General features: G+C 50.9%; 11 protein-coding genes across 11 annotated transcripts; 6 read left to right on the top strand and 5 right to left on the bottom strand.

Moving 5' to 3' along the window:
• Positions 1 to 1,860: 1,860 nt before the first annotated feature.
• Positions 1,861 to 2,868, top strand: ASPBRDRAFT_190943 (putative mitochondrial dicarboxylate carrier protein; the record flags this gene model as incomplete). Its single annotated transcript, XM_067620306.1, has 2 exons — positions 1,861 to 2,759; positions 2,820 to 2,868. 2 exons carry the CDS (start codon positions 1,861 to 1,863, stop codon positions 2,866 to 2,868), a joined length of 948 nt encoding a protein of 315 aa, XP_067484901.1.
• A 375-nt stretch (positions 2,869 to 3,243) lies between these two features.
• On the bottom strand, positions 3,244 to 4,952 carry ASPBRDRAFT_190942 (SUMO ligase MMS21; the record flags this gene model as incomplete). Its single annotated transcript, XM_067620305.1, has 2 exons — positions 3,244 to 4,153; positions 4,219 to 4,952. 2 exons carry the CDS (start codon positions 4,950 to 4,952, stop codon positions 3,244 to 3,246), a joined length of 1,644 nt encoding a protein of 547 aa, XP_067484900.1.
• A 273-nt stretch (positions 4,953 to 5,225) lies between these two features.
• abd1 (mRNA (guanine-N7)-methyltransferase) lies at positions 5,226 to 7,866 on the bottom strand. Its single transcript, XM_067623598.1, has 4 exons — positions 7,501 to 7,866; positions 5,655 to 7,213; positions 5,436 to 5,602; positions 5,226 to 5,383 (listed from the first exon to the last, which is right to left on the bottom strand). Exons 1-4 carry the CDS (start codon positions 7,663 to 7,665, stop codon positions 5,349 to 5,351), a joined length of 1,926 nt encoding a protein of 641 aa, XP_067484899.1. The 5' UTR covers positions 7,666 to 7,866; the 3' UTR covers positions 5,226 to 5,348.
• A 47-nt stretch (positions 7,867 to 7,913) lies between these two features.
• On the bottom strand, positions 7,914 to 9,974 carry ASPBRDRAFT_36878 (cytochrome P450). Its single transcript, XM_067623597.1, has 6 exons — positions 9,956 to 9,974; positions 9,410 to 9,861; positions 9,162 to 9,344; positions 8,781 to 9,112; positions 8,297 to 8,720; positions 7,914 to 8,241 (listed from the first exon to the last, which is right to left on the bottom strand). Exons 2-6 carry the CDS (start codon positions 9,801 to 9,803, stop codon positions 7,943 to 7,945), a joined length of 1,632 nt encoding a protein of 543 aa, XP_067484898.1. The 5' UTR covers positions 9,804 to 9,861; positions 9,956 to 9,974; the 3' UTR covers positions 7,914 to 7,942.
• A 452-nt stretch (positions 9,975 to 10,426) lies between these two features.
• On the bottom strand, positions 10,427 to 11,670 carry ASPBRDRAFT_202581 (uncharacterized protein; the record flags this gene model as incomplete). The annotated part of the gene is made up of 3 exons (XM_067621638.1): positions 10,427 to 10,871; positions 10,944 to 11,296; positions 11,344 to 11,670. The coding sequence occupies 3 exons, from the start codon at positions 11,668 to 11,670 to the stop codon at positions 10,544 to 10,546; spliced, it is 1,008 nt and encodes a 335-aa protein (XP_067484897.1). The 3' UTR covers positions 10,427 to 10,543.
• Positions 11,671 to 11,811: 141 nt separating this feature from the next.
• Positions 11,812 to 13,121, top strand: ASPBRDRAFT_244553 (uncharacterized protein). The gene is made up of 2 exons (XM_067622051.1): positions 11,812 to 12,823; positions 12,876 to 13,121. The coding sequence occupies exons 1-2, from the start codon at positions 12,306 to 12,308 to the stop codon at positions 13,087 to 13,089; spliced, it is 732 nt and encodes a 243-aa protein (XP_067484896.1). The 5' UTR covers positions 11,812 to 12,305; the 3' UTR covers positions 13,090 to 13,121.
• A 638-nt stretch (positions 13,122 to 13,759) lies between these two features.
• Positions 13,760 to 15,460, top strand: ASPBRDRAFT_655198 (FAD-dependent oxidoreductase; the record flags this gene model as incomplete). Its single annotated transcript, XM_067628553.1, has 4 exons — positions 13,760 to 14,061; positions 14,129 to 14,400; positions 14,462 to 14,832; positions 14,889 to 15,460. 4 exons carry the CDS (start codon positions 13,760 to 13,762, stop codon positions 15,363 to 15,365), a joined length of 1,422 nt encoding a protein of 473 aa, XP_067484895.1. The 3' UTR covers positions 15,366 to 15,460.
• ASPBRDRAFT_36875 (uncharacterized protein) lies at positions 15,356 to 17,010 on the bottom strand. The gene is made up of 3 exons (XM_067623596.1): positions 16,495 to 17,010; positions 16,362 to 16,445; positions 15,356 to 16,312 (listed from the first exon to the last, which is right to left on the bottom strand). The coding sequence occupies exons 1-3, from the start codon at positions 16,982 to 16,984 to the stop codon at positions 15,555 to 15,557; spliced, it is 1,332 nt and encodes a 443-aa protein (XP_067484894.1). The 5' UTR covers positions 16,985 to 17,010; the 3' UTR covers positions 15,356 to 15,554.
• A 697-nt stretch (positions 17,011 to 17,707) lies between these two features.
• ASPBRDRAFT_61177 (uncharacterized protein) lies at positions 17,708 to 18,474 on the top strand (the record flags this gene model as incomplete). Its single annotated transcript, XM_067628287.1, has 2 exons — positions 17,708 to 18,238; positions 18,288 to 18,474. The coding sequence occupies 2 exons, from the start codon at positions 17,708 to 17,710 to the stop codon at positions 18,438 to 18,440; spliced, it is 684 nt and encodes a 227-aa protein (XP_067484893.1). The 3' UTR covers positions 18,441 to 18,474.
• Positions 18,475 to 19,244: 770 nt separating this feature from the next.
• ASPBRDRAFT_36874 (SDR family oxidoreductase) lies at positions 19,245 to 20,384 on the top strand. The gene is made up of 4 exons (XM_067623595.1): positions 19,245 to 19,395; positions 19,472 to 20,006; positions 20,066 to 20,165; positions 20,225 to 20,384. Exons 1-4 carry the CDS (start codon positions 19,353 to 19,355, stop codon positions 20,294 to 20,296), a joined length of 750 nt encoding a protein of 249 aa, XP_067484892.1. The 5' UTR covers positions 19,245 to 19,352; the 3' UTR covers positions 20,297 to 20,384.
• Positions 20,385 to 20,530: 146 nt separating this feature from the next.
• Positions 20,531 to 21,846, top strand: ASPBRDRAFT_36870 (uncharacterized protein). The gene has a single exon (XM_067623594.1). The coding sequence runs from the start codon at positions 20,764 to 20,766 to the stop codon at positions 21,736 to 21,738; it is 975 nt and encodes a 324-aa protein (XP_067484891.1). The 5' UTR covers positions 20,531 to 20,763; the 3' UTR covers positions 21,739 to 21,846.
• Positions 21,847 to 21,861: the final 15 nt, after the last annotated feature.

Here is a 21,861-nt window from a genome sequence, read left to right as displayed (position 1 = left end):
CCATCCACTATCTAGTGTTCCGTATGGGGATCTCGTGTCTCATTAGGATAGTTGGTGATAGAGAGGACCCTTTTCTGGAGATGTAATTACGATACCGTGAGTATTACCAGCATTTATGGGTCTATTGTTGTAGATTCCCAACAGTAACTATTGTAAAAGTGGACTAGGAGATCAGTGCTCCGGCATATAGCCAACAAACCCTTACCAACCGAGTCATCCACGTTCCCGGTTACTTGACTGCCATAGTCAGATTGCTAAGCCACTGAGTAGTCAACACTTTGTCACTGAAGTTAAGCACGGAGGAGTTCTTCTCCGGCTGACAGTGGCAGCAGCACAGGGGGGAAGGGCCGAAAGTCGGAGGAATCGCGGGAGAAAGGAGATGTGATAGATAATCCAGCATTCAGTACGACATCTGGATATAATTATTCCGGTAAACGCATTCATTGTGATACTATAGATATATGGTGTATATTCTACTGTTTCGTTTCCAGAAGCATATACTGTTGTCGATAGTATAATGAAGTTGAAAAAAAGAATATGTTATATGACCAGATTTCTCCGACGTGAACAAGTACCTACCTTAGACTGATCGACAAAGACCAAGCTTTGGAAAATATAATTCCAGCTGCATTAATACGGACATTACTTATTACTAACAAACTAGTCAGGAATGGGGAAAGGGAGGAGAATGATAACCTCGGGAAGGCGGCAAGAAGCAGCGCAAACCGGACCGTTCTCGTAGTTAGTCCCGATGGGGTTTAGTGTGTGTGGGGGGAGTGACAAGAAAGTGGTCCCGTCCCGTTACGGTAAGGAAAGTTATGTATGATGGATGATTATTCCCCGCCATGACGTTTTGGTATTAGCAGCTGTCTGTATCCATTTTTCTCAACATTTGCAGTACACTTCACGTTTTGAAAATATTAGAATACTGTTAGAGAAGGGAGAGAGATGATCACGAGATTCGTAGATAACAGAATACCTTCATTCTAGACACAATCAACAGCAACAACAACAGGGAAAGGAAAGCATCAGACGTGGCAACCCCGCATTTTCCAGCTGGCGGCATCGTGCAGCAAGTACTTGAGTATACTCACTAGCTACTAGAATCCTCATCGATCGCTCGGGCCTTAAGTTTGGCATCGGCTAACAAAGTGGGGATGGAAATAGTTCCCCAGTCTGGAGAGGCTTCAAGAGAGAGTCAAGCAGTTACTGCTTGTGTTTCTGGTCGGCTTCTCGGATAGAATCAAAAGCATACAAATACATCATCGAATCCCCGTGGATGCTACCTTACTCGTACACCAGTTTATAAGTATCAAGAATCACCCACTACGTCTTCCCTGCCTCGAGTTGTACAACCTGCCAATATTCATTCATTCACTGGCCTCTCGCCTCCTCACTTCTTCGTCGCCTTCTTCGTCCGCTTCCAATCATCTGACGGTTTAACTTCGCACCTCCTCCAAAACCGGTTCACCACTTCCTACTCATTCTCGTCGGCGCTTTTCGTGACTCTCCGGGTCCCCCTCATTGCCTCAGTTGTGCAATCAATCCACGGTACGTTGACTCTCCCCTCCCGCCCCTTCCTCACGTCACGGTCGGTCATGCTGAAGTGCCTGGCAAAGAAATCTCGTCTTTCTCTTTGCTGCGCCAGACACTCAGTTCTTTTATGGCCAGATGGTCTCTTCCCTGCACCCCCACCGCGTATTGTGTTGCCTTTTTATCTCGCGTTTTATCCTTCGTTCATCTGTGTTCCTCCTCTTGAATCCCTCGTTCGGCGCGTCTCATCTGCCTCACCATCTAAAGTCTCCGCATTAACCCTCGTTCACCATCTAGATCTGGTGTGAATCCTGCTTCGTTGTCAACATGGCGTCCCCTACCGCGGCCAAAGAGCCCCAGCCTACCATCGATTTCCTCCATCACCCCTACACCCGTGCTGCTCTTCCCTTTGTGAACGGTGGCCTTGCTGGCATGACTGCTACGGTCGTGATTCAGCCCATCGACATGATCAAGGTCCGTCTGCAGCTCGCCGGTGAAGGTGTGCGCACTGGTCCCCGCCCGTCTGCTTTTGGCGTGGCTCGCGACATCATTGCCTCAGGCAAGGTGCTTGATCTGTACACTGGTCTATCGGCTGGACTGCTGCGTCAGGCTGTCTACACCACCGCCCGACTGGGTTTCTTCGACACCTTCAGCAAGACTCTCAACAAGCGTGCCGAAGCCGCCAACCGCAGTGTCACCTTCGCTGAACGTGCCGGTGCTGGTTTGACTGCCGGTGGTATTGCCGCCATGATTGGAAACCCGGCTGATCTGGCGCTGGTGCGCATGCAGTCGGACGGTCTCAAGCCTCCCGAGGCGCGGGCCAACTACCGATCCGTCATGGATGCACTCTTCCGCATCTCCAAGCACGAAGGTGTCCCGGCTCTGTGGGCGGGTGCTTTCCCCACCGTCATCCGTGCCATGGCGCTCAACGTCGGCCAGTTGACCTTCTTTGCCGAGTCCAAGGCGCAGCTCAAGAAGCATACTTCCCTGTCGACTCAGAACCAGACCTTTGCCGCCTCCGCCATTGCGGGATTCTTTGCCAGTTTCCTCTCGCTCCCTTTCGACTTTGTCAAGACTCGTCTGCAGAAGCAGCAGAAGGATCCCAAGACCGGTCAGCTCCCCTACAAGGGCGTGTTGGATTGCGCGCGTAAGGTCGTCCAGGAGGAGGGCTGGTTGCGGTTCTACCGCGGATTCGGAACGTACTATGTGCGGATCGCTCCTCATGCGTTAGTGTCTCCACCATTATCATGAACTAGTTGCCGTTGGCTAACCCCAGACCCACACAGGATGGTGACGCTTATCGTGGCCGATTATCTGAACTTGATTACCAAGTAAGCAGCAGCAGTAGTAGCAACAGAAGAAGCAGCAGAAGAAGCAGCATTTTATTCTAGCTGTGCCTTGTTGTCGACCAGTACTCGACTCTTTACTTGATTACTCGAATGCCGCGGTTCGGTTGTTGTTTCTTGCACAGGTGCGGATCTAGTTGCATGCTGTCTGGAACAGATGCGAGGAGAAGATCGAAATGCCCTAATGATTGTGAATGGAGGATGGTGTTTCGATCTTTCAATGGGACGGTTTCAACGGCTGTTTTGTATTTATTATACCCGTGTTATTGCAGCTACATAAGGAGGATTTCAGATAGAGATAGGCAAATAAGAATGAAGTCTACTCTGATTGTTTAGCAGAATAGAACTGTACTCGATAACTAAATCATTCATCATACATAGAATCATACTCTTCCCCTTCCCCCTCCTCTCCCTCCTGTCCATCATGCACATCAACCTCATTCTCAACCTCCTCCACATCTCCATCCCCATCCCCATCCCCAAACATCGACGCCGCCCTCTCCTGCTTAATCCTCGCAAGTGACATTGCTCTCTCCCTCTTAACCCGAATCATCGCCTCCCCATCACCATCATCATCCTCACTCCCAATCTCAACCGCACTCACCCTCCTTCTCCCACTCCTCTTCCTCTTCCCTCCCCCTCCACCCTTCTCTCCATCCCCATCCTGATCTCCATCTTCATCATCATCATCCAACATCTCCCTCTCCCTCTCCCTCAACTCCGCCCTCTTCACCCGTCTCACAAGCACAGGATCACTCCGCAGATCAAACTCCGTCAACTGCACCTCGCACACAGGACACTTGACGCTGCGCACGCGCTTCGCTCTTCGACCACCAGAAGCAGCAGCAGATTCCCCCCTCGGATCAGGTACCGTCTGACTACTTCCGCTAATCATGGTGAATATTGCCTCGCGCTCGAAACTATGTGGGCATCTCGTGCTGGTTACGGGGTCGCGGAAGGGGAGGAGCGTGAGCGGGCATTTTAGGGACATGCGTTCGGTTTGGATGGCGATTTCGTCATCATCATCGTCATCATCTTGTTCATTGCTTGAGTGTGAGGGTTGTTGGTGGGACCGAGAGCGGGCGGTTTTTCTGCTGTTCGTGGTGTTGGAGGCAGTGGAGGTAGTAGATGGATGGTGGGATGGTGGTTGAGCTGGATCTTCCAAGTGCGCGAACCACGTCGATGGATGGGGTGGAGGAGGGATATCGTCGCCGATATGTTTGGCTTCGTGGATGACTTTGTAGAAGCCTATGTAGGAGTTGTTTGTTGAGTACCTACCATTGCCATAGTTAGTAAGAAATAGACCCGTGGAAGTATAGTATTATGGGGATGGATATACCGTCTCGTCAAACTCATCCCATTCCACTCATCCATCTTCCCCCGAAGCTCGTCCTCAAACTGCGCCAGGAACGGCACCGCCGCCGCACCCTCCTCATCTTCATCCACGTCCTCTGCCCCTCCATCCTCCTCTCCCTCTCCTTCCTCATCATTATCACCATGATGATGCCCCCTCAACCGTCGTCTACTTCTCCTCGATTCCCTAACCCTCATCCGCTCAGCAACACCCCCCTCCAACCCCGAAAGAACCTGTCCGATTTCCTCCCCCTTCACCTCCGCATCAATAACACCCCGAATAGTCTCCTCCAGTATCTTGGTAGTTTCTTTCACTCTTTCCTCGAACTCCTCAATCCCATCAACCCCATCGTCTCCATCATCCTCATCCCCACTTCCATTTCCTTCTTCTGCACCATCACCGTTATTCTCCGACGCAGATCTCCGTAGATTCCTCCTCCTCTCTCTGAACTTCTTACTCCTCTCTTTAGCATCCGTTAACCGCTCGTTAATCTCCCCCGCTGCGTCGGTGAGTTTCTCCTGTGCGTGTTGCAGGTGCGTCTTTAGGGTTGATGCGGTGTGAGCTGCGAGAAGGGCGGAGAGCGCCGGAGCTGTGGTGGGTTGGTGGGATAGAGTGGTGAGCGTGCTGGTGGGCGGTTGGTAGGGCGGGAGAGGGGGAGTTGTGTCTCTTTCTCTTTCTCTTTCTCTCCCTGGTCGTGCGGTAGGTGCGCGTTTGGGCATTTTGGCTTTTGCTTTTGGTTGAAAGTGGATGTGGGGTTGGCTTCGGTGGTTGTGGGAGGTAGGTTGTGGGTGCGGAGGTATAGGTATGAAGGAGAGTATAGAGTGAGAGGTGAAGAGGGTATATGGTGTAGGTTTCTTTGTTTGATATGTCTTTGATGCTTAACGATGGATGGATAAAGATAAGTTGAAAGACGCGACGCGATGCGCGGCGCTAGGCTATTTTGGGAAGTATGGCTTTTGGAGAGAGATTTCTTTATCTTATCGATATCACTGCAGCATTCGAGTCTGAGATAGAGGGCAGAGCAGTCTACAATGATTGAATCAGGTAGGTATATGGAATGATTATGTTCGCTGATTACATCCTATTTACCCTCATCTTTCTATGTTGTCTAGTCATCAGACCTTGTAGAAGCAGAACGCATGATAGAAACCTGTCCCGTTAGCATCCATCACTTTCAGCTCTTCAGTCTGGGAAATACTTACTGACTGCCTCCTGCTCCTCCGGCGTCATCGTCAACTCGCCCGTCGTGCGATCTCTTACACCCATCCGTTCGCTCAGCGGACCCAGCTCTGCATCGTCCTTCTCGTCCTGCCACACCTCCATGAACGGCTTGCGGTACTGCAGCTCCAGATTGTACTCCTCCGTCAATCTACTTCATTAGTATCCGATTGATAGTCTCAGACTCGAAAAGAGGAACTCACGCTCGGAACGCCTCCCACGGCACCACATACTCCGGGATCTCGCCCACCGCTTCCTCCATAAAGTAGCTGTACTTCCATCCGAACGGCGGCCGGAATATGCCATCCTCTGGCGTATCCCCAGGGAATCGCACCCGATAGATCGAGTTCCCCCATTCGGCCTTCGCCTCCTCCTCCACCTCACCGTCCTCCGGCTCTGCGTCCTGCTTCGCCGCCTCGCGGTCCTTGCGCTTGGCATTGAACTCGGCCACGCGGGCACTGATAACATCCGAGTTGGGACACACGCCCAGGAACCGACCACCCTTCTTCAAACAGCCTGCCACGTTGCGCAGCATCTGCCGAGCCTTCTCCTCGCTCTCAAACGCATAATGAATGGCGAACATGGACGCCACCACATCGAACCCACCACCACCCCATCGCGACGCCATCATTGACCCTCCTGGTCCGACATTCGCATCCACTCCCACCTGCTGAACAATGTCGACATCCCCCAACCACTCCCCAAAGCAATCCTTCGCCCGGAATTCGCCATGGAACAAAGGCGGTCCTCCCCTCCGTCCACCACCACGAGGTCCCCGGCCCGAACGCATCCCCGCATACCGCTCGCGCGCCTGTATAATCGACACCTCCGCCGGATCCAATCCCACGTAGAGATCCACCGGCTGCGGCGCCAGCTGCCACTTGCCCAGATCGCCTCCCTTGCCACAGCCCAGATCAATCACCAGTAGCCGTTTCTCCTCCATCGGCGGCGGTCCAGTGCCATCCGCCCAATCCTTCGTCCCAATCGCCCGCGCCACGAACTCCTCATCCGGCGAGAACTTCTGAATCAACGTACTCTTCACCCAATTGTTGAAGCTCCGTAGCCCCTTAATCTTACTCTCCGTCTTGCGCCACTCCCGGCCGCGCTGCGGAACCGCATTGTAATGCTGTCTCACGATATCCGTCACACCTCGGCTCTGCGAGTTGCGCATCGCATCTTCTTCCAGCGCGCGCTCACGCTCCTCCTGTCGCCGGCGCAGCGTCTGCGGGTCCACGAGGCCGCGCCGCGCACCACCACCGGGTCGTTTACGCTGACGCGCCTGGACTTCAGGCGACGGAGACCGCGGAGGAAGGGGCGGTGAGGGCGATCGTGGCTGCGGTGCGGCGCGTGCTGATGCCTCGTCGCCATCGCGGCGCGAGTACGCCGAAGGAGGTGCCTGTCCGCGTTTCCGGAGCTTCTGGTGTCGTTCCTCCAGACGCTTGCGCTTCGATATGGGACGGTCGTTCACTTGGTCGGCGGGTGGCTGCTGCTCCGACGTCTCGTCCTCTAGCTTGCGTTTGTGGCTATCGGCCGCAGGAGAGCTCTGCTCGGCGTAGACGTCCGCGGAGCCAGAGCGAGAGTAGTCACCCATTTTGTTTATTTTGCGGTTGCGGCGTGATTGAGAGGATGGAGGTGTCGGAATGGGAGGCTGCTGCTTCTGCTGCTGCTGCTGCTGTTGCTCCGGTCGTTGAGAAGGATCGGTGATGCTGGTTTGGGGAAGAGGGATCGATTCACTTGTAGAAGTCACAGTAGAATCATGAACCTATATAGAAAGACCCAAGAATTATCCACAATTAGTTCCGGATATCCTGCAATGGGAAGAAGATGGAACACTAAGAATATCGCGCCGTGAGATAGACAGACAGACGCGCAGGAGCATTTTCTTTCGGACTCTTTTATTTGCGGGAAGAATAAGTAATCACCGCCTCCGCCGAGCGTAAGCGCCACTTTAGTTCGCAGTGGATGAACGCTGCAGGACTCCACTTGCTCTCTCCACTAGGCTGACAATTCTCGCATGAACTGAATCTAAAAAGGAAATAACTAACTTACCGGTTTGGCTTCATATGTCTGAGATGATGTGTCCTTGATAGGCGCTGAAGCTGGCACGGGTTCAACAGGAACAATGGGCTGCTCCTCCCAGCGGTCTCGGGCGGGATCGTACATGCTGATGCTGGGCCGCTGGCCTGTGCGCTGTTGTTCCTCTTCGGAGGTCATGATCAAGTGAGACGGAGGTGAGAGGATCAAAATTAGCCATGAAAGAAATTTCAGCAGTAGTGGCAGTAGACAGGGATAAAGCAGTTGAAGTCAGACGGAATTCGAGCTGCTTTAAGTTGAGTTCCTTGGTTGAAACCCCTGCCTTAACCGTGTTTCCTGCCTGGCCGGATGCGGCCTGTGAATGGAGTGAAACAGTAACGGGAGATGCCTATGGTCACTACATTGACAACCTAGCTATGGTATGGAGTAACACAACACTGTATTGCAATCTATTTATCTATCTCTTCTTGAAAAGAAGATGATACTGTGGGATATGTGTCGTGAAACAATCTAGTGGTCCTGTTCCTCCCAATCTCTCCAACGATTCTTGTCCTTCTCCTGGTGGAAACTCGATGTCGAAGTGCTTCACGATCGTGGAAACGAGCAGTCGCATCTCCATCATCGCAAATGCTTTCCCTGCGCAGGAGTATGTCCCGCTTGAGAATGCGTTCAGGGCCTCTTTATGGATGACTAGCTCTGGCAGAGTGGACCATCTTTCAGGTATGAACTCGTCGGGACGGGGGAAGTTACGCGGGTCTAGACGGTGAACGAGGTCAGCTCTTATCTCTAAACGGAGAGATGAATAGTCTACCTCTTTGAACAGTATATGTCGGCACAGACACTATCATCCCCGGCGGGATATAGACACCCGCCGTTCGGAGACCTTCTGGTCCTGTCTCGCGCTGCAATCCGCTCAAAACCGCCGGACAGAGACGCAGGCTCTCATTGATACAGCCCTCCAAATACGGCTTCTTCACCAAAGCCGCATGGGATAGCTCCTCCCCAGCTGGAACAGCAGAGTCTATCTCCTCCTGCAGCCGGCGCAACTTATCCGGATGTCGTGCCAGCAGATAGAACAAAGCATTAAGGGTGCTGGCTGCGGTATCACTGCCAGCCGTAATAGCGAGCTCTGAATCGCGAACCAGATTCCCATCAACGCCACCTATGGATTGGCCTCCCTCAGAGCTTGGCTCCTCGATCAAATAGCTGAAGAGATCCTGACGATCAGACTTGACCTGAGTCACATCAGCCCATACCATCCTCCAACTCAGAATAGACAGTAACTGCAAACATACCTTACTTCTCTCCTTCACACAATGTGCACACCACTCCAACCATTTATCTGTAAACCGCCTCACTCCCACCATCCCCCTCATGAGTATAACCAGCCAAATCGAGGACAGTAGGGCACTCGCCCCGCGCCCCATCATCCTCATCATCTGCAGCATTTTCGGCGGCGCTCCATGCAGCATATTGAAAGACTTCCCAAACGCAAATATCCCCATCGAGTCCCATGCAAACCCATCAATCAACGCTGTAGCCTCCTGTGCCTGCGACGATCGGGATTCAATAACCCGAGCTATATCTTTGCAGTGCTCGAGAATATATGGCTCATAACCAGCCAGTGCTAGTCATCACATCAACCACTCGATCTGCAGATAAGTGTAGGGATCTACCTTTCGATGTGAACCCCCGATCCCACAACCTCCTTCTCTTCGAGTGAAACGCCTTATCCCTCGCCATCTGCAACGATCGATGCGGATAATGTAGATCATAGAACGGCCCCTTCACGCATGTGGTACCCACACCATAGATATCTTTGATTGCCAATGGATCATTGATTGAGAGTTCCCTGGGTTCTACACAATCAGAAACTTTACAGACCATTCAGTTCGACACAAGAAAACAGGGAAGAGAGGAATACTAATCCGAACAACATCCCCATACACCCCATGCAATTCCTTCACTTTGATATACCATTTTGCATCTACCACTGTATTCCTGAAATCCCACAACGCTGTAACTCTTGCCAGTCGTGGACCTGGAAATCTGTCCAGCGCGTGAAAGAAGTATCGGTAGATAGCTATAGATGCCAGCAGTGAGGCGTGGAAGGTCAGTATAGCTAGTCCTATCCATTGGGATGTCTCTCTGTATCCGAGGATGAAGAGGGCTATTAGGCCAAGTAAGGGCCAAAAGATGAGACAGTTGGCGAGGAAGACGACGTGTTTTTCGAGGTCGGCGTGGATAAAGTAGGTTAGGTGGGCGGTGATGCCGAATATGGCGGAGATGAGAATGTTAGGGGAGGGAGGTGTAGTCATTGTATTCTACCTGGTAGGATGAGGTCAGATACGTGACCAGTGGGACTGTAGGGGTAGTCTGTGAGGAATAGTTATTAGTACCCGAGAGGTAAGAACCAAATGTTTATTGCTTTTCGATGAGGTAGTATGCAGAGAATTATGGTATGCCTAACAGTTCATGCATAAGTCTCGTTTGTTGGCTTTAGGACAGCAAGCATATGTGCAACGAGTTGCTTATGGAAGCAAGCGCCATTCCATAGAGCTTGTACTTGATTAGACAATGAACACGACAGCACTGTCGCAAAGACAAACGGATAGGAGCAATGGTGGCTGGGGTGGCTGCAGCACCAGTATCACTCGGAATCCCTTGGGCTGTGATGTTGTTGGCGGAGTAGGGATATTCCAGCTGCCAGCTGATGGTGGTTCAAATTGTAACATGGTTCATGCGCGTACCCCTCTGTGGCTTGCTTGATGCTACCACAACTTGCTCGGACTATTTCTATGGCTTTACTTGATCCGAAGCAGAGCTGTACGGCAATTGAGGGTCAATGTAAGTCTTAACAACGACAGAGACGTCGATATGCCAGTTCATAGCATATTGGATGAACTGGAATTCAACATATAAATGTTGAAATAAGTATGCTGTTTTGATCTAACCGTGTATGTATGGCACAAATTAATCCCAGAACATATCCCAAGAAGAATGTTCCCTCACCCCTCATACCAAACGGAATCTGTATACCCTGAAATCAATGAAAAAGCTACGTCTGCTGGCTCTTCAGATTCATCTTCTCATTTCGTCCCCAGATAGCCAACCAGTCCTGGACCGAAGCACTCGCCGACTTGAGCTCCTTAAAACAGGCATTGCGCACCCTCTCGCTCTGGATCACATCAAGTGCCTTGCGGATATTGCGCAGTGAGCTGCTCTCCAAGGCACTGGCAACCCAATGCCCTTCAGGAGCCTCCAGCGCCAGAATAATTGGATACGAAAGCTCTCGATTGCGCAGATCTTCTGCAAGCGCCCCTTTGGCCTTGGCATACTCGGATGAGTAGACATTCTTGCAGTCATTTTGCAGCTGGGAACACCACCTATCTCGGGGTTAGCCTTAGATTCTTTTGAGATTGTGAAATGTAGTCTGTAATGAATTTAACGGGGCATACGCAAGAGTAGACATCGTTCCGTCCATCGATTTGTCCTCCATCACCAATTGCCCCAGCAGCCGGAATAAGGCCCCCGTTTTCAATGACGCCATCTTGCGATAGGCTGCAACTCGCTCTTCAGGAACAGTCGAAAGGCTAGCCAGTCCGTCTCGTCGCCAGATCAATGACAGGTCTTGGCCCTCAAGGATCTCTTCCAAATTCTGTAGCAGGAATTTGGCCAGCTTGGGAAACCGCTGCACAGTCTTATTGAGAATCTGGGTGACTCGGTAGTAGGCGCGATTTGCTGTCTCTGAAGGGCCATATATCCGGTGAGCTGCTGGCTTGCCTTTCCGATAGTCGCTATTGTCGGTTATCTGCTCGATGTAAGAATGTATTTACAAAGTCCTCGAGGTATACTTACATCATCCACCAGCATTAAACACAGGTGGATTGCATCCATTATCTCCAGAACCATCTTATATTTGGCTGGATCCTCCTCCTTGAGCCTTGGGGATAGCTTCTGTACGAATGGCTCCCAGTGATACTTCCCATAGATCTGACGAATGTAGGCATATGGGCACTCGAAGGATGTCACGGTCTCCGGTTTCTTCTTGCCAATCAAGAAAGCTTTGGAGTTGGGCCACAAAGGGCCAACCCTATCAAGAATGACATAAAAAAGCAAAGGGGCAATGCCCAGGGTAGCCACCAGGGGAAGCGAAATGGAGGCAACGTCCGGAAGTGCCGCCATGGTTCGGTCCTTCCTGAGTGGGACGAGAATGCAAGGATAAGAAGGTTAGCGGATGAGCGCAGTACCCCGATGAGCTCGCAAAGGGACGCTCTCCTGTCTATATATGTATGCTATGGACAAGATACTTCGACCGTACACTCATCGTCAATGGCTCAGGGTCCCCCTCTGGGTAAGCTGTTGCTTCGTTCAAGTTACACTATCTCCTCTCTAGTGCGGTCGAGCCGGCCAAAATGGTTGTTGCCTGACTCTATTTGTTCAGGGAAGCTGACATTGGGGTATGGCGGCATGCCTTTAGCGACACGGCAGGAGATACAGCCTCCGAAATCTGGTGCACTCCCCTGGCTGTCTTGCAGGTCTCCGAACGGCTAGAGAATAGCACACTGGTGACACGTAATTCCCGAGACTCCTGGCGGTCCTACCTGGTGCGGACATCAGTCCCCTCATAGGAAATGACGGACATTCATGGCATACCGTCAGCAGAACAGGACCAGGGCGTGGTAGCACCAGGTGACCACAAGCCATCTCACTATATAAGCACGCTCAGGTCATGCAGGAAGCAAGTGGCTTCGAATGCCAAATCTTGACGGCGACTAGATTTGTTCAAAGCATTGAATCATTTTTCTCATATCGCTTCAATGGATGGTTTCGACCATTCTACTGCGCCTCCAGAATATAACGAGCTAATATGGCTCGCCAATATCTCAATCATTGGAATGGCTGTCGGCTGGGTTGCTCACTATGTGGAAATGATCCACACATCGTTCAGGGATCAAACATACTGCATGACCATTGGGGGCCTTTGCATCAATTTTGCCTGGGAGATTATATTCTGCATAATGTATCCTGCAAAAGGACTTGTCGAGCGGGCTGCCTTTCTTATAGGCATATCTCTCGACCTTGGGGTCATTTACGCGGGTATCAAGAATGCTCCAAATGAATGGCACCACTCTGCAATAGTGAGGAACAATATGCCTCTCGTCTTTGCAGCAACGACACTCTGCTGTCTGAGTGGACACATAGCTCTTACTGCCCAGGTTGGTCCCGCACAAGCCTATACGTGGGGGGCAATTGCATGTCAGCTCTTTATCAGCATAGGGAATGTGTTTCAATTGTTGAGTCGAGGAAACACACGAGGCGCATCGTGGACGCTATGGTAAGCATTGGTTTGATCTGACTAGGCAATTAGTGTGCTAAAAGTCAACTAGGATCTCGAGGTTCTTTGGGTCAACATCAGCTATTGGCTTTGCCCTTGTTCGATACTTCCGTTGGTGGGAGGCTTTTTCGTGGCTCAATTGCCCGCTTGTGATATGGGCCGTGGCGATGTTCTTTCTCTTCGAAATCCTGTACGGCGTGTTATTCTATCTTGTCAAGCGACAAGAAGAGGGCACTCGGCGTGAAATTAAGCGCAAGGAGAGATAGACGCTTTGTTTGAGGCAGTTACGCGTAGTATATGCATCAGACAAGTATGACATACGGGAAGATGTCATATCACCGGAATTGGTATCCAGGAACGGTTCAAAGAAAGACGCGTGTGTAACACACAGCTATTCATTGCGACGGAATGGCGGAGAAAGTTCGCGGTGCTGTACCACTTCTTGTAGTGCTGTCGTGGGAAACGGAGTTTCTGCTTGTCATGCGATAGACAGTTTTGGGATGGTAAAGACAACCATTCAACGATAGAATAAAGCATTCAATATGCTCTCTTCACAAATGTTGCTGTGTTCTTCAATTGTGTAGAATTATAGGTGCGGCATACATACCTTTCTACCACTTAGTTTTGCAAGTAGACGATGGAATGATAAACAGCCACGTTTGTGATACACAACAAATACTGGTCAAGCGCATGTACCACGGAGCTGGCTTGCATAAGCCCGAAGTAGCCTGACTACGCAGTTCTGCCACAATGGCAGTGCTGGATATCGCTTGAGGGTCATTCGCTGGGATAGCAAACACTCGGTTTGCCGTGTAGTTTGAAATCCTTCTGCATCAAGCCCAATCTCATTTCAGGCAAAGGGGTCAACCCAGTATTTGTACCATAAGTAAGCCTTACCCTTGGTTAAGGCTTCAGGTTCTGGCGACATCCGCAAGTATGGTTAATACCCAGGAGCCCCCCTTTCGCGTCCTTATTGTGGGCGGTTCTGTCGCAGGCCTCATCCTTGCGCACTGTCTCGAACGGGCCAATATCGACTACCTCATACTCGAAAAAGGAGATGATGTTGCCCCGCAAGTCGGTGCCTCGATAGGCATTATGCCCAATGGTGGGCGGATCCTTGAGCAACTGGGTCTATTTGGGGAGATCGAGCGTGTGATTGAGCCGTTGTATCGGGCGAATATAAGTTATCCAGATGGATTCTGCTTTAGCAACGTCTATCCGAAGGTTCTGGGCGATAGGTATGTCAATGGTCTCTGGCCAGTACGCGGACAAAGAAGGGAGACGGTGCTGTGGCTAAGGTTCTAGGTTCGGATATCCGGTTGCATTCTTAGATCGACAGAAGTTTCTGCAGATTGCATATCAAGGGCTGAGAAAGAAGCAGAACGTTCTCACCGGAAAAAGGGTAGTTGGAGTACGACAGTTGGAGCATGGAATTGCTGTTGCTGTGGCTGATGGGACAGAGTATGAGGCGGATCTGGTGGTGGGCGCTGATGGAGTACATAGTCGAGTGAGAAGTGAGATCTGGAAGATGGCGGAGAAGAATCAGCCTACGTTAGTTTCGAGGCGCGAAAAAAGAAGTATTGCTTCCCTGTCCCTCACCTTCTTTGTGATGGGTGCATTGCGAACTAATATAAGCAGGCATGACCGTCGAATATGTCTGCGTTTTCGGAATCTCGTCAGCCATCCCAGGGCTCGAAATAAGCGAACAGATCAACGGGATCTTCGACCATCTATCCATCCTGACAATCCACGGCAGACATGGTCGGGTGTTCTGGTTTGTGATCCAGAAGTTGGATAGGAAGTATGTCTACCCTGACGTCCCGCGGTTCTCAGACGAGGATGCCGTGCAGCTCTTCGAAAGGGTGAAGCATGTGCGGTTCTGGAAAAACATCTGCGTGGGGTATTTGTGGAAGAACAGAGAGGTTTTCTCGATGACGGCGCTGGAGGAGGGAGTATTTGAGACATGGCACTATGATAGGATGGCGTTAGCTGGCGATAGCGCTCACAAGGTGCGTCGCTGGATCATTGAAATGATATACTTAGGCTGACTCATGTGTGCAACCAGATGACGCCCAATTTTGGTCAGGGAGCCAATTCTGCCATCGAGGATGCGGCCGCGCTCTCCTCCCTCCTACATGATCTCGTCAATGCCCGCGGAGTTTGCAAGCCGACAGATACCCAGATTCAGCATCTCCTTCAGCAGTATCGACAAACTCGCTACACTCGCATGGTAGGCATGTGTCGCACTGCGGCTTCGGTCTCTCGGATTCAGGCCCGAGATGGAATCCTGAACACCGTGTTTGGACGATATTGGGCTCCTTATGCTGGCAACCTGCCTGCTGACCTGGCATCGAAAATGATGGCGGATGCAGAGATTATTACTTTCCTGCCGTTGCCAGGACGCTCAGGACCCGGCTGGGAGATGTACAGGCGAAAGGAAAGAGGAGGGCAGGTGCAATGGGTGATTATTATAGTCAGCTTACTTGCGCTTAGTTGGTTGTGCATCTGGGTTCCAAGCACTTCCTATGTGTTGCGTAAATGAGGGATTTTGTTTTCTGATATTTCATTGATACAGAATGGATGTATTCTAATATATCGGGGCGGATGATAAAGGCTCGCTATATTGTGAAATGAAGGATATTGGCAAGATAGATATGAGAATGCCCGAACGCCACGCTGCATTAACAACCAGATGAGTATCATGTGCAGAAGGACAAATGATGAAAGGATGTCACTGCGAAGTCGGCTTCTTTCTAGGTGACCCAACGTGCAAGACCTGTCTCATGCGGCGTAACTTGGCCCACCATTCCCGGTCACTGGCCTTTTTCGCTTCTGGGTTAACATCGTCCGCCACGGGCTCATCCGTGGATGGTACCTCAGAGACAGCACGACTGTCTCCCGAGGTGGTCGAACGATTCAGTCGACGATGGCGTACATTGAGTGCCTGGCCCAGCAGCTCCCAGCCGCAACGTAGGCCTTCTGGTTTCTCGGTGGCCCGGCCTGTTCCACTCTGGGCCTTTCCATTTACCCAAGGACAATAGTCCATGTGCTCGTTCACCACTTCTAACGAGTCGTAAAGAGCTTCATCCCCGTTGGGCTTTGGTTTGTACATCCACAAGCCCAGTCTCCGGAAGCACACGCTGCAGCCGACCAGACCAGCTGTCCCGTCCGGGACAGAGTCCCAGCCGAAGAATGCTAGTATGAAAGCGTTCCTCGAAACGGATGGCTCAGGCTCAGAGTTCTGCGCGTTCTCTTTCCCATTTTCAGTTTCTGTATTGGTCTCAATACTTTCCGTGCGCGTAGTGTCTTCGGACCCGTTGAAGCTCGCTGGAAGTATCTTAATGAGCGATTCGATATCGAAGGCCTCGGGGGTGTGGAGGACGTCTGCTGCCGGCAACTGATCGGCCATCTTGATGAGGTTTGAGTATCGCTTTTCGAGGCCAGAAATGGCTATTTCGGGGTTTGCTAGCGGCAATCGATGAATAGTAGCTGTAACGGTCAGCTCACGAAGGGCAACCACAATTCTGAAGGAACACACCATCACAACCCTTGTTCCTCCACGGACAAGTCTCTCCGTGCCCTTTGACCAGCCGGTCCGCGTATTCCTCCACAAGTTTGGCCCCTGATCTCCATTAGAAGCACGAAGCAGACATGAGGATTGGCAGACTCACGAACTTCCTTCCTCTCCTGCACCTTTTCGGCATCGAACCCATCCAGCTCGTCCAGCTCGTCCGGGAGCTTGACAACTACCGACCCACCACAATTTCCAGCGCATGTTACCCGGGCCACATCCGTACATATCCAGCCGCGCTTAGCCCATTCTACCTCACTAATGGCTGACGGTTTGGGTGCCCATCGGTCGACGCGACGGAATGTTTCCAATCGCTCGAGAAAGCGTTCGCGATCCCAGGGGACGAAGCTTGGTCGCGAGGTCGAAGATGCCGACGAATCTCTGGAGCTGGGGCGTGCAACTTTCAGTAGTGAGTTCCGTGCAAGTGAGAAGCTGGGCGCATCTAGACGGGCTTTTTTATTCGATGCGTCTCGAGCTGTTGCAGGCGCTTCGGCGGTGGCTGATTTTGTAGAGTCGGAGGTTGAAGGTTTGGTTAGAGATTCGAGAACACGGTGGAACTTGCGCTTCTTCGTTTCAACGGCGTAGGACATTTTCCGGCACGCTGAGGTAAAGGTGTTGTGCAGTTGAAGTTGTTCTTTGAGATAAGGGAGTCTGGATCCTGGGTCGGCCTCGGAGCTGGTGGCGCTAGACCCGAAATGGAGCTATCACGTTACTGCCTGAGGCAACGTAAGAGACGCTCGTCCTGCAGTTCAATCGCCAGCAAACAGGATTTGATCATATATATTCGTATGCTAGCATTGTATGCGAGCAGCATGTGGGGAATTATCTATTATACTTACAGTTATGCTACCAGGTTCTCTAAGAACGTCGAGGAACGGGGCAGAGATGATCGCATCTATAGGATCTCTACATACTCAGAAAGGCCCTCTCAGCGAGGAAGGGGAGGCCTTGCAGACAGCAAAAGTGGTGGAGGATCTAGTGAATGCTTGGCTCCAGTGAATTTTTGACAAGTTATTTACTCCTTGTATTTACACCTGAGTTCTATCTCAACTCACACTTGCTGTCGGGCATTCTTTACCTTCAATACCATCGTGGATGCTACCTTGTCCATCATCGTGCAACGTAATACTATGAGGATTTCGTCGTAGCCCTTCTGCTGCTTTCCAGACTTGTTGACTTATTCGTGACATCCACCTATTGGGCAATCATAACGGCCAAGTGACGGGTAGGTCACGTACATGGCGCCTACAATGTCCAAAATTCCTAACCTACACTGGCCTTGCTGACATCTTCTCACATAGTTTGATCTGCAAATGGCTCCCGACAGTGAAATAAACCGTGTTCAAGCTGTTCAGCGTGCGCTTGCGGCTCCCGAGATCTTGAGTCGGATTTTCGAATGCTTCTACGAAGTCATCCCAGCTGCTGGTACTAGTTGGAGCGGACGTTCACTACTCCTTTCTTGCGCTCTCGTCAGCAAGTCATGGTTCCCGGAAGCAATGCGTTGGCTCTGGAGAGACCCGAAACAATTTCCTGACCCAGAAGGAAACCATGTCGATGTACTGGACCTGCTTGAGAAGATCCCAGAAGCACGCCGGAATATATATGCAAGATACATCAAGACCGCTATGCTATACGACTATAAACGCAAACCTGATGGCTTGGACACTGTCCAGTTTCCAAACTTACATAGCGTGTGGATCTCAGGGAGGATCGATCTTTCTGATTTCGAGGAGATCAAATTTAAAGATAATTGCGTTCGACACATCTTCCATTACGAATTTTGTTCCTCAGACTACGAGGGCCACGCCACAGCATGTTTTGAAAAGCTGATTACTCCTCTTCTGGTATGTATGTCCAATGCGTTGAGGCGGGCACCCTGGCTAATTTGATCAGTCACATTTCAGTCATCTTGAGAAGTGCGTCATTTTTGCAGGCAGCTCTGAAAAGTCAGGGGTTAGCTTCAGATTTACTCGAGTCATCGATGGCCAGGGCAAGGAAGGGTTTGAATGTGCCTATCTAGGAGATTTTCTCAAGCCCCAGAAGTAAGGCCCTTTTGGAGGAAGATGAGGCGAGAGACCACGTAGCAGCCGAGGTGGTCCTGACAACAATGGAGATTTCGACAATATTCTGTTGTTGATCAAAGTACCGAATGATGTAAACAGATGCGTGCTGTGTATGGAGTAATATCCCCATCAGCAATCCATAAATGCCCTTTCCGCAGTTATGCTGTTTTGCTCGTACATAAAACAGCGACACTAGGAGCATGCAGACATTTTCTTCGCCATAATCAAGTACTTTTGTTATCATTGTAGCGTTCAGGGTAATTCAAGTGGGCAAGTAGTCACACCCTTATTAGCATTAGCCCCCTAACCGAGCAAAATCTTCAGTTGTACAGAAGGCGGGCTTCAGCGCAGGTAAAATCACTGCTGCATCCATCAGTAGGATATACACCGAGGCACATGACTATTAAGTAGCAAACAATAATAAGCGACGAACTAAAGAAAACAATTTCAGATCGCATATGATGTAGGTGCTTGTATATCATTATAGTATTGGTCGAATTCTAACTTATTCTGACGTTTAGAGTGAAGCTGAACTGCTGGACTGGAAACTGACAACTATGATCTAGGAACAGTCAACGACTCGAATTATATTCCAACCCTCTGTATATCCAGGCCTTTAGCTAGACACTGTGATGTCCTGGATGAAATCTAATTGCGTCAGCAGAGCTGCGAACCTCGTATCCCACCACAAGCCGCGATTCGTTAGCTCCTTTCTAGCCCTAGACTCAGCTTAGCTAACCCCGAAACAAATGACTATAAAAGCGCCGCTTATCCTCCACCAAGATCGACTCTATTACCCTTCTATGCATACACTCATATAGTTCTACTCCTTTACTCTGTATCTGTATTCATCCTCATAAGGCATCATTATTTCAACGCAATCCCCCACCCCACAATGTCATCCCCAACCATCTACCTCATCACCGGAGCCAGCAGAGGTACACACCACCTTTCCCAATCCCATCCCCAACCCACACTCCCCTCATCATCCATCTCACCCAAAGAATAACCCAGGAATCGGCCTCTCTCTCACCCAAACCCTCCTCCTTCGTCCCAACACCACCGTAATCGCCACCATGCGCAACCCGACCATCAACTCCCTTCACACCAACCCCCCACCAACATCCCCCACTTCAACCCTCATCCTCCTTCCGCTCGACATTCAATCCACGACCTCAATAGCTGACGCCATTAAAACCCTCAAATCAACCCACAGTATCACGCACATCGACACCGTAATCTCCAACGCAGGCTACTACAACGACGCCACCCACCGCGTCGACAACATCCCCCTCTCCACCGTGCAATTGCACTTCGACGTGAACACGCTTGGCGTGATCCGTCTCTTCCAGGGTGTATATGACATGCTGACGAAGAGCACGAAGCCGGTGTTTGTGACTGTTAGTAGCTTTCTGGGGAGTATAGGAGGTCTCGAGGAGGAGTTTTTCCCAGGTGCAGCGTATGGGGTTAGTAAAGCGGCGGGCAATTGGGTGACGAGGAAGATGCATGTTGAGAATGAGGGGATGGTTTGTTTTATGGTGCATCCGGGGTGAGCTTACTATTATGTGATATGAAAATAGGGGTTGGGTGCTGATGTGGAGTGTATAGGTTCGTTAAGACGGAGATGGGGAATGCGTGTGCGCAGAGTATTGGGTTGGAGGAGGCATTTGCGGAGCCGAAAGAGTGTGCGGAGGCGTTGGTCAAGTTGGTAAGTTTATTTTTGTATAGTGATGCTGATATATTGGGGTATGATACTGAGTGGATTAGATTGAAAGCGCCACGAGGGAAACAGTTGGAGGACGGTTCATCAGTTGGAGGGGGGAGGAAGTCCCTTTCTAATTGGTAGGTATATACGAAGCTGCTATTATGTTGCTTATGACCTTTTCGGTCGACTATATCAGAGCTTGTTAACATATGAACTGATGAGCTTAATCTCTATATGTCTTACAAATAATAGCTTATCGTCCTCCACTTTGACCCATAGTGATAACTATACGTAAACTGAACGTACTACTTCGCATTCAATCCAGCATAAAGGCTCCTCGGATCTCTAGTATTCCGTATGCACACACACATCCCCTGGTAATTATTCACCCCCGATATTGATCCAACATCCTAAACTCCGGATCCTCCCCGGACTTAACCCTTTAACCCCGATATACCTCACTCACCTCCCACCCATAGCAAGAAGAAGAGGAGTAAACCAGTATATAAACCCATAGCTAGATCCCTCCCCACCAATACTAAATTTCCACAAATCACGCCCACAAACTCACACCATTATCTCGAAACCACCCAGCCCAAAAATGCCCCTCATATTCCTAACCGGCGGCAGCGGCTACCTCGGCCACGCCATCACAACCCACGCCCAATCCAAGAACTACACTATTCACTCCCTCTCACGCGGCCCCTCAAGCGACGCCAAAATCTTCTCACTCGGCGCCATCCCCATTCGCGGGGACCTCACCACACTCTCCGTCCTCCGCAAACAAAGCCAAAAGGCAGATATAGTCATCCACCTAGCGGACCCCATGGCAGGGAACTACTCTCTCCCATACGAAGAACGCATCCGCATCGACGACGAAGCAGTCACCGCCATTGCTGAGGGATTAGCGGGGACGAATAAGCCGCTTGTAGTGACGTCTGGATCATTGGTCGTTGCTCCTACGGGAAAGGAGACGGATGAGGAGTCTGCGTTGTGGGAGGAAGGGAAGGCGCTGAATGAGCGGATTGTGTCGGAGAGAAGGAATCTGAGATTGTGGGGGGAGATGGGCGTGAGGGTTATCGTGGTTCGGTTGCCGCCGTTTGTGTATGGAAGGGGTGGGAGTGGGGTGGGGTTGTTTATGGGGATGTTTTGGAATGATGTTCATGGTGATGGTGATGGGAAGAAGAGAGAGGTGAAGGTTGTGAGGGAGGCGGAAGGGGTGGTTACGTCTGCGGTGCATGTGGAGGATGCGGCCGAGCTGTATTTGCTTGCTGCGGAAAGGGCCGGTGCTGGGGAGGTGTTTAATGGGTGTTCGGAGTGGGGGGTTACGTTTGGGGAGTTGGGGAGGGCCATGGCGGATGTTTTGGGAGTGGAGGTTGGGTCGGTGGAGTTTGAGGAGGCGGCGAGGGTGTGGGGAGAGTTCTTTGCTAGGTTTTGGAGCACGGAGAATAGGGCTTCTGGGGGGAAGGCGATGAGGGAGTTGGGATGGGTGCCGAAGAAGATTGGGATTGTGGAGGAGGTGAGGTACGGGTCATATGTTGGTGTGGCAGAGAAGTTGAGGAATGGTGCTGCGTGAAGGTGTGTCTAGATGGACTTTATATAGGTGGGCTTGGTTGTGGGGATGGATTGCTCGCTCTTGTGCTTGCTAACAACTACAACAACAGTATCAAGTGAATGTTGAGGATCTGATATGTAATGA

The sequence above is a fragment of the Aspergillus brasiliensis genome, assembly GCF_001889945.1.
Source record: "Aspergillus brasiliensis CBS 101740 unplaced genomic scaffold ASPBRscaffold_1, whole genome shotgun sequence".
NCBI classification, from domain to species: Eukaryota; Fungi; Ascomycota; class Eurotiomycetes; order Eurotiales; family Aspergillaceae; genus Aspergillus; species Aspergillus brasiliensis.
Note: the sequence above shows the minus strand (reverse complement) of the source record. Positions and strands in the feature narration are given on the sequence as shown.

Bases quoted from the DNA above. Each gene is read 5' to 3' on its own strand.
- abd1 (XM_067623598.1), bottom strand. From the start codon at position 7,665: ATGACCTCCGAAGAGGAACAACAGCGCACAGGCCAGCGGCCCAGCATC. The intron at 5,603-5,654 runs GTGAGTTCCTCT...CTAATGAAGTAG, and splicing joins CCGTGGGAGGCGTTCCGAGC to ATTGACGGAGGAGTACAATC. The intron at 5,384-5,435 runs GTAAGTATTTCC...CTAACGGGACAG, and splicing joins GGAGGAGCAGGAGGCAGTCA to GTTTCTATCATGCGTTCTGC.
- ASPBRDRAFT_36878 (XM_067623597.1), bottom strand. From the start codon at position 9,803: ATGACTACACCTCCCTCCCCTAACATTCTCATCTCCGCCATATTCGGC. The intron at 9,345-9,409 runs GTATTCCTCTCT...CTGATTGTGTAG, and splicing joins TGGGGATGTTGTTCGGATTA to AACCCAGGGAACTCTCAATC. The intron at 8,721-8,780 runs GTATGTTTGCAG...GATGTGACTCAG, and splicing joins GTGTGAAGGAGAGAAGTAAG to GTCAAGTCTGATCGTCAGGA.
- ASPBRDRAFT_244553 (XM_067622051.1), top strand. From the start codon at position 12,306: ATGGATGGTTTCGACCATTCTACTGCGCCTCCAGAATATAACGAGCTA. The intron at 12,824-12,875 runs GTAAGCATTGGT...AAAGTCAACTAG, and splicing joins GGCGCATCGTGGACGCTATG to GATCTCGAGGTTCTTTGGGT.
- ASPBRDRAFT_36875 (XM_067623596.1), bottom strand. From the start codon at position 16,984: ATGTCCTACGCCGTTGAAACGAAGAAGCGCAAGTTCCACCGTGTTCTC. The intron at 16,446-16,494 runs GTGAGTCTGCCA...AATGGAGATCAG, and splicing joins GCAGGAGAGGAAGGAAGTTC to GGGCCAAACTTGTGGAGGAA. The intron at 16,313-16,361 runs GTGTGTTCCTTC...TGACCGTTACAG, and splicing joins GAGGAACAAGGGTTGTGATG to CTACTATTCATCGATTGCCG.
- ASPBRDRAFT_36874 (XM_067623595.1), top strand. From the start codon at position 19,353: ATGTCATCCCCAACCATCTACCTCATCACCGGAGCCAGCAGAG. The intron at 20,007-20,065 runs GTGAGCTTACTA...TGGAGTGTATAG, and splicing joins TGTTTTATGGTGCATCCGGG to GTTCGTTAAGACGGAGATGG. The intron at 20,166-20,224 runs GTAAGTTTATTT...TGAGTGGATTAG, and splicing joins CGGAGGCGTTGGTCAAGTTG to ATTGAAAGCGCCACGAGGGA.
- ASPBRDRAFT_36870 (XM_067623594.1), top strand. From the start codon at position 20,764: ATGCCCCTCATATTCCTAACCGGCGGCAGCGGCTACCTCGGCCACGCC.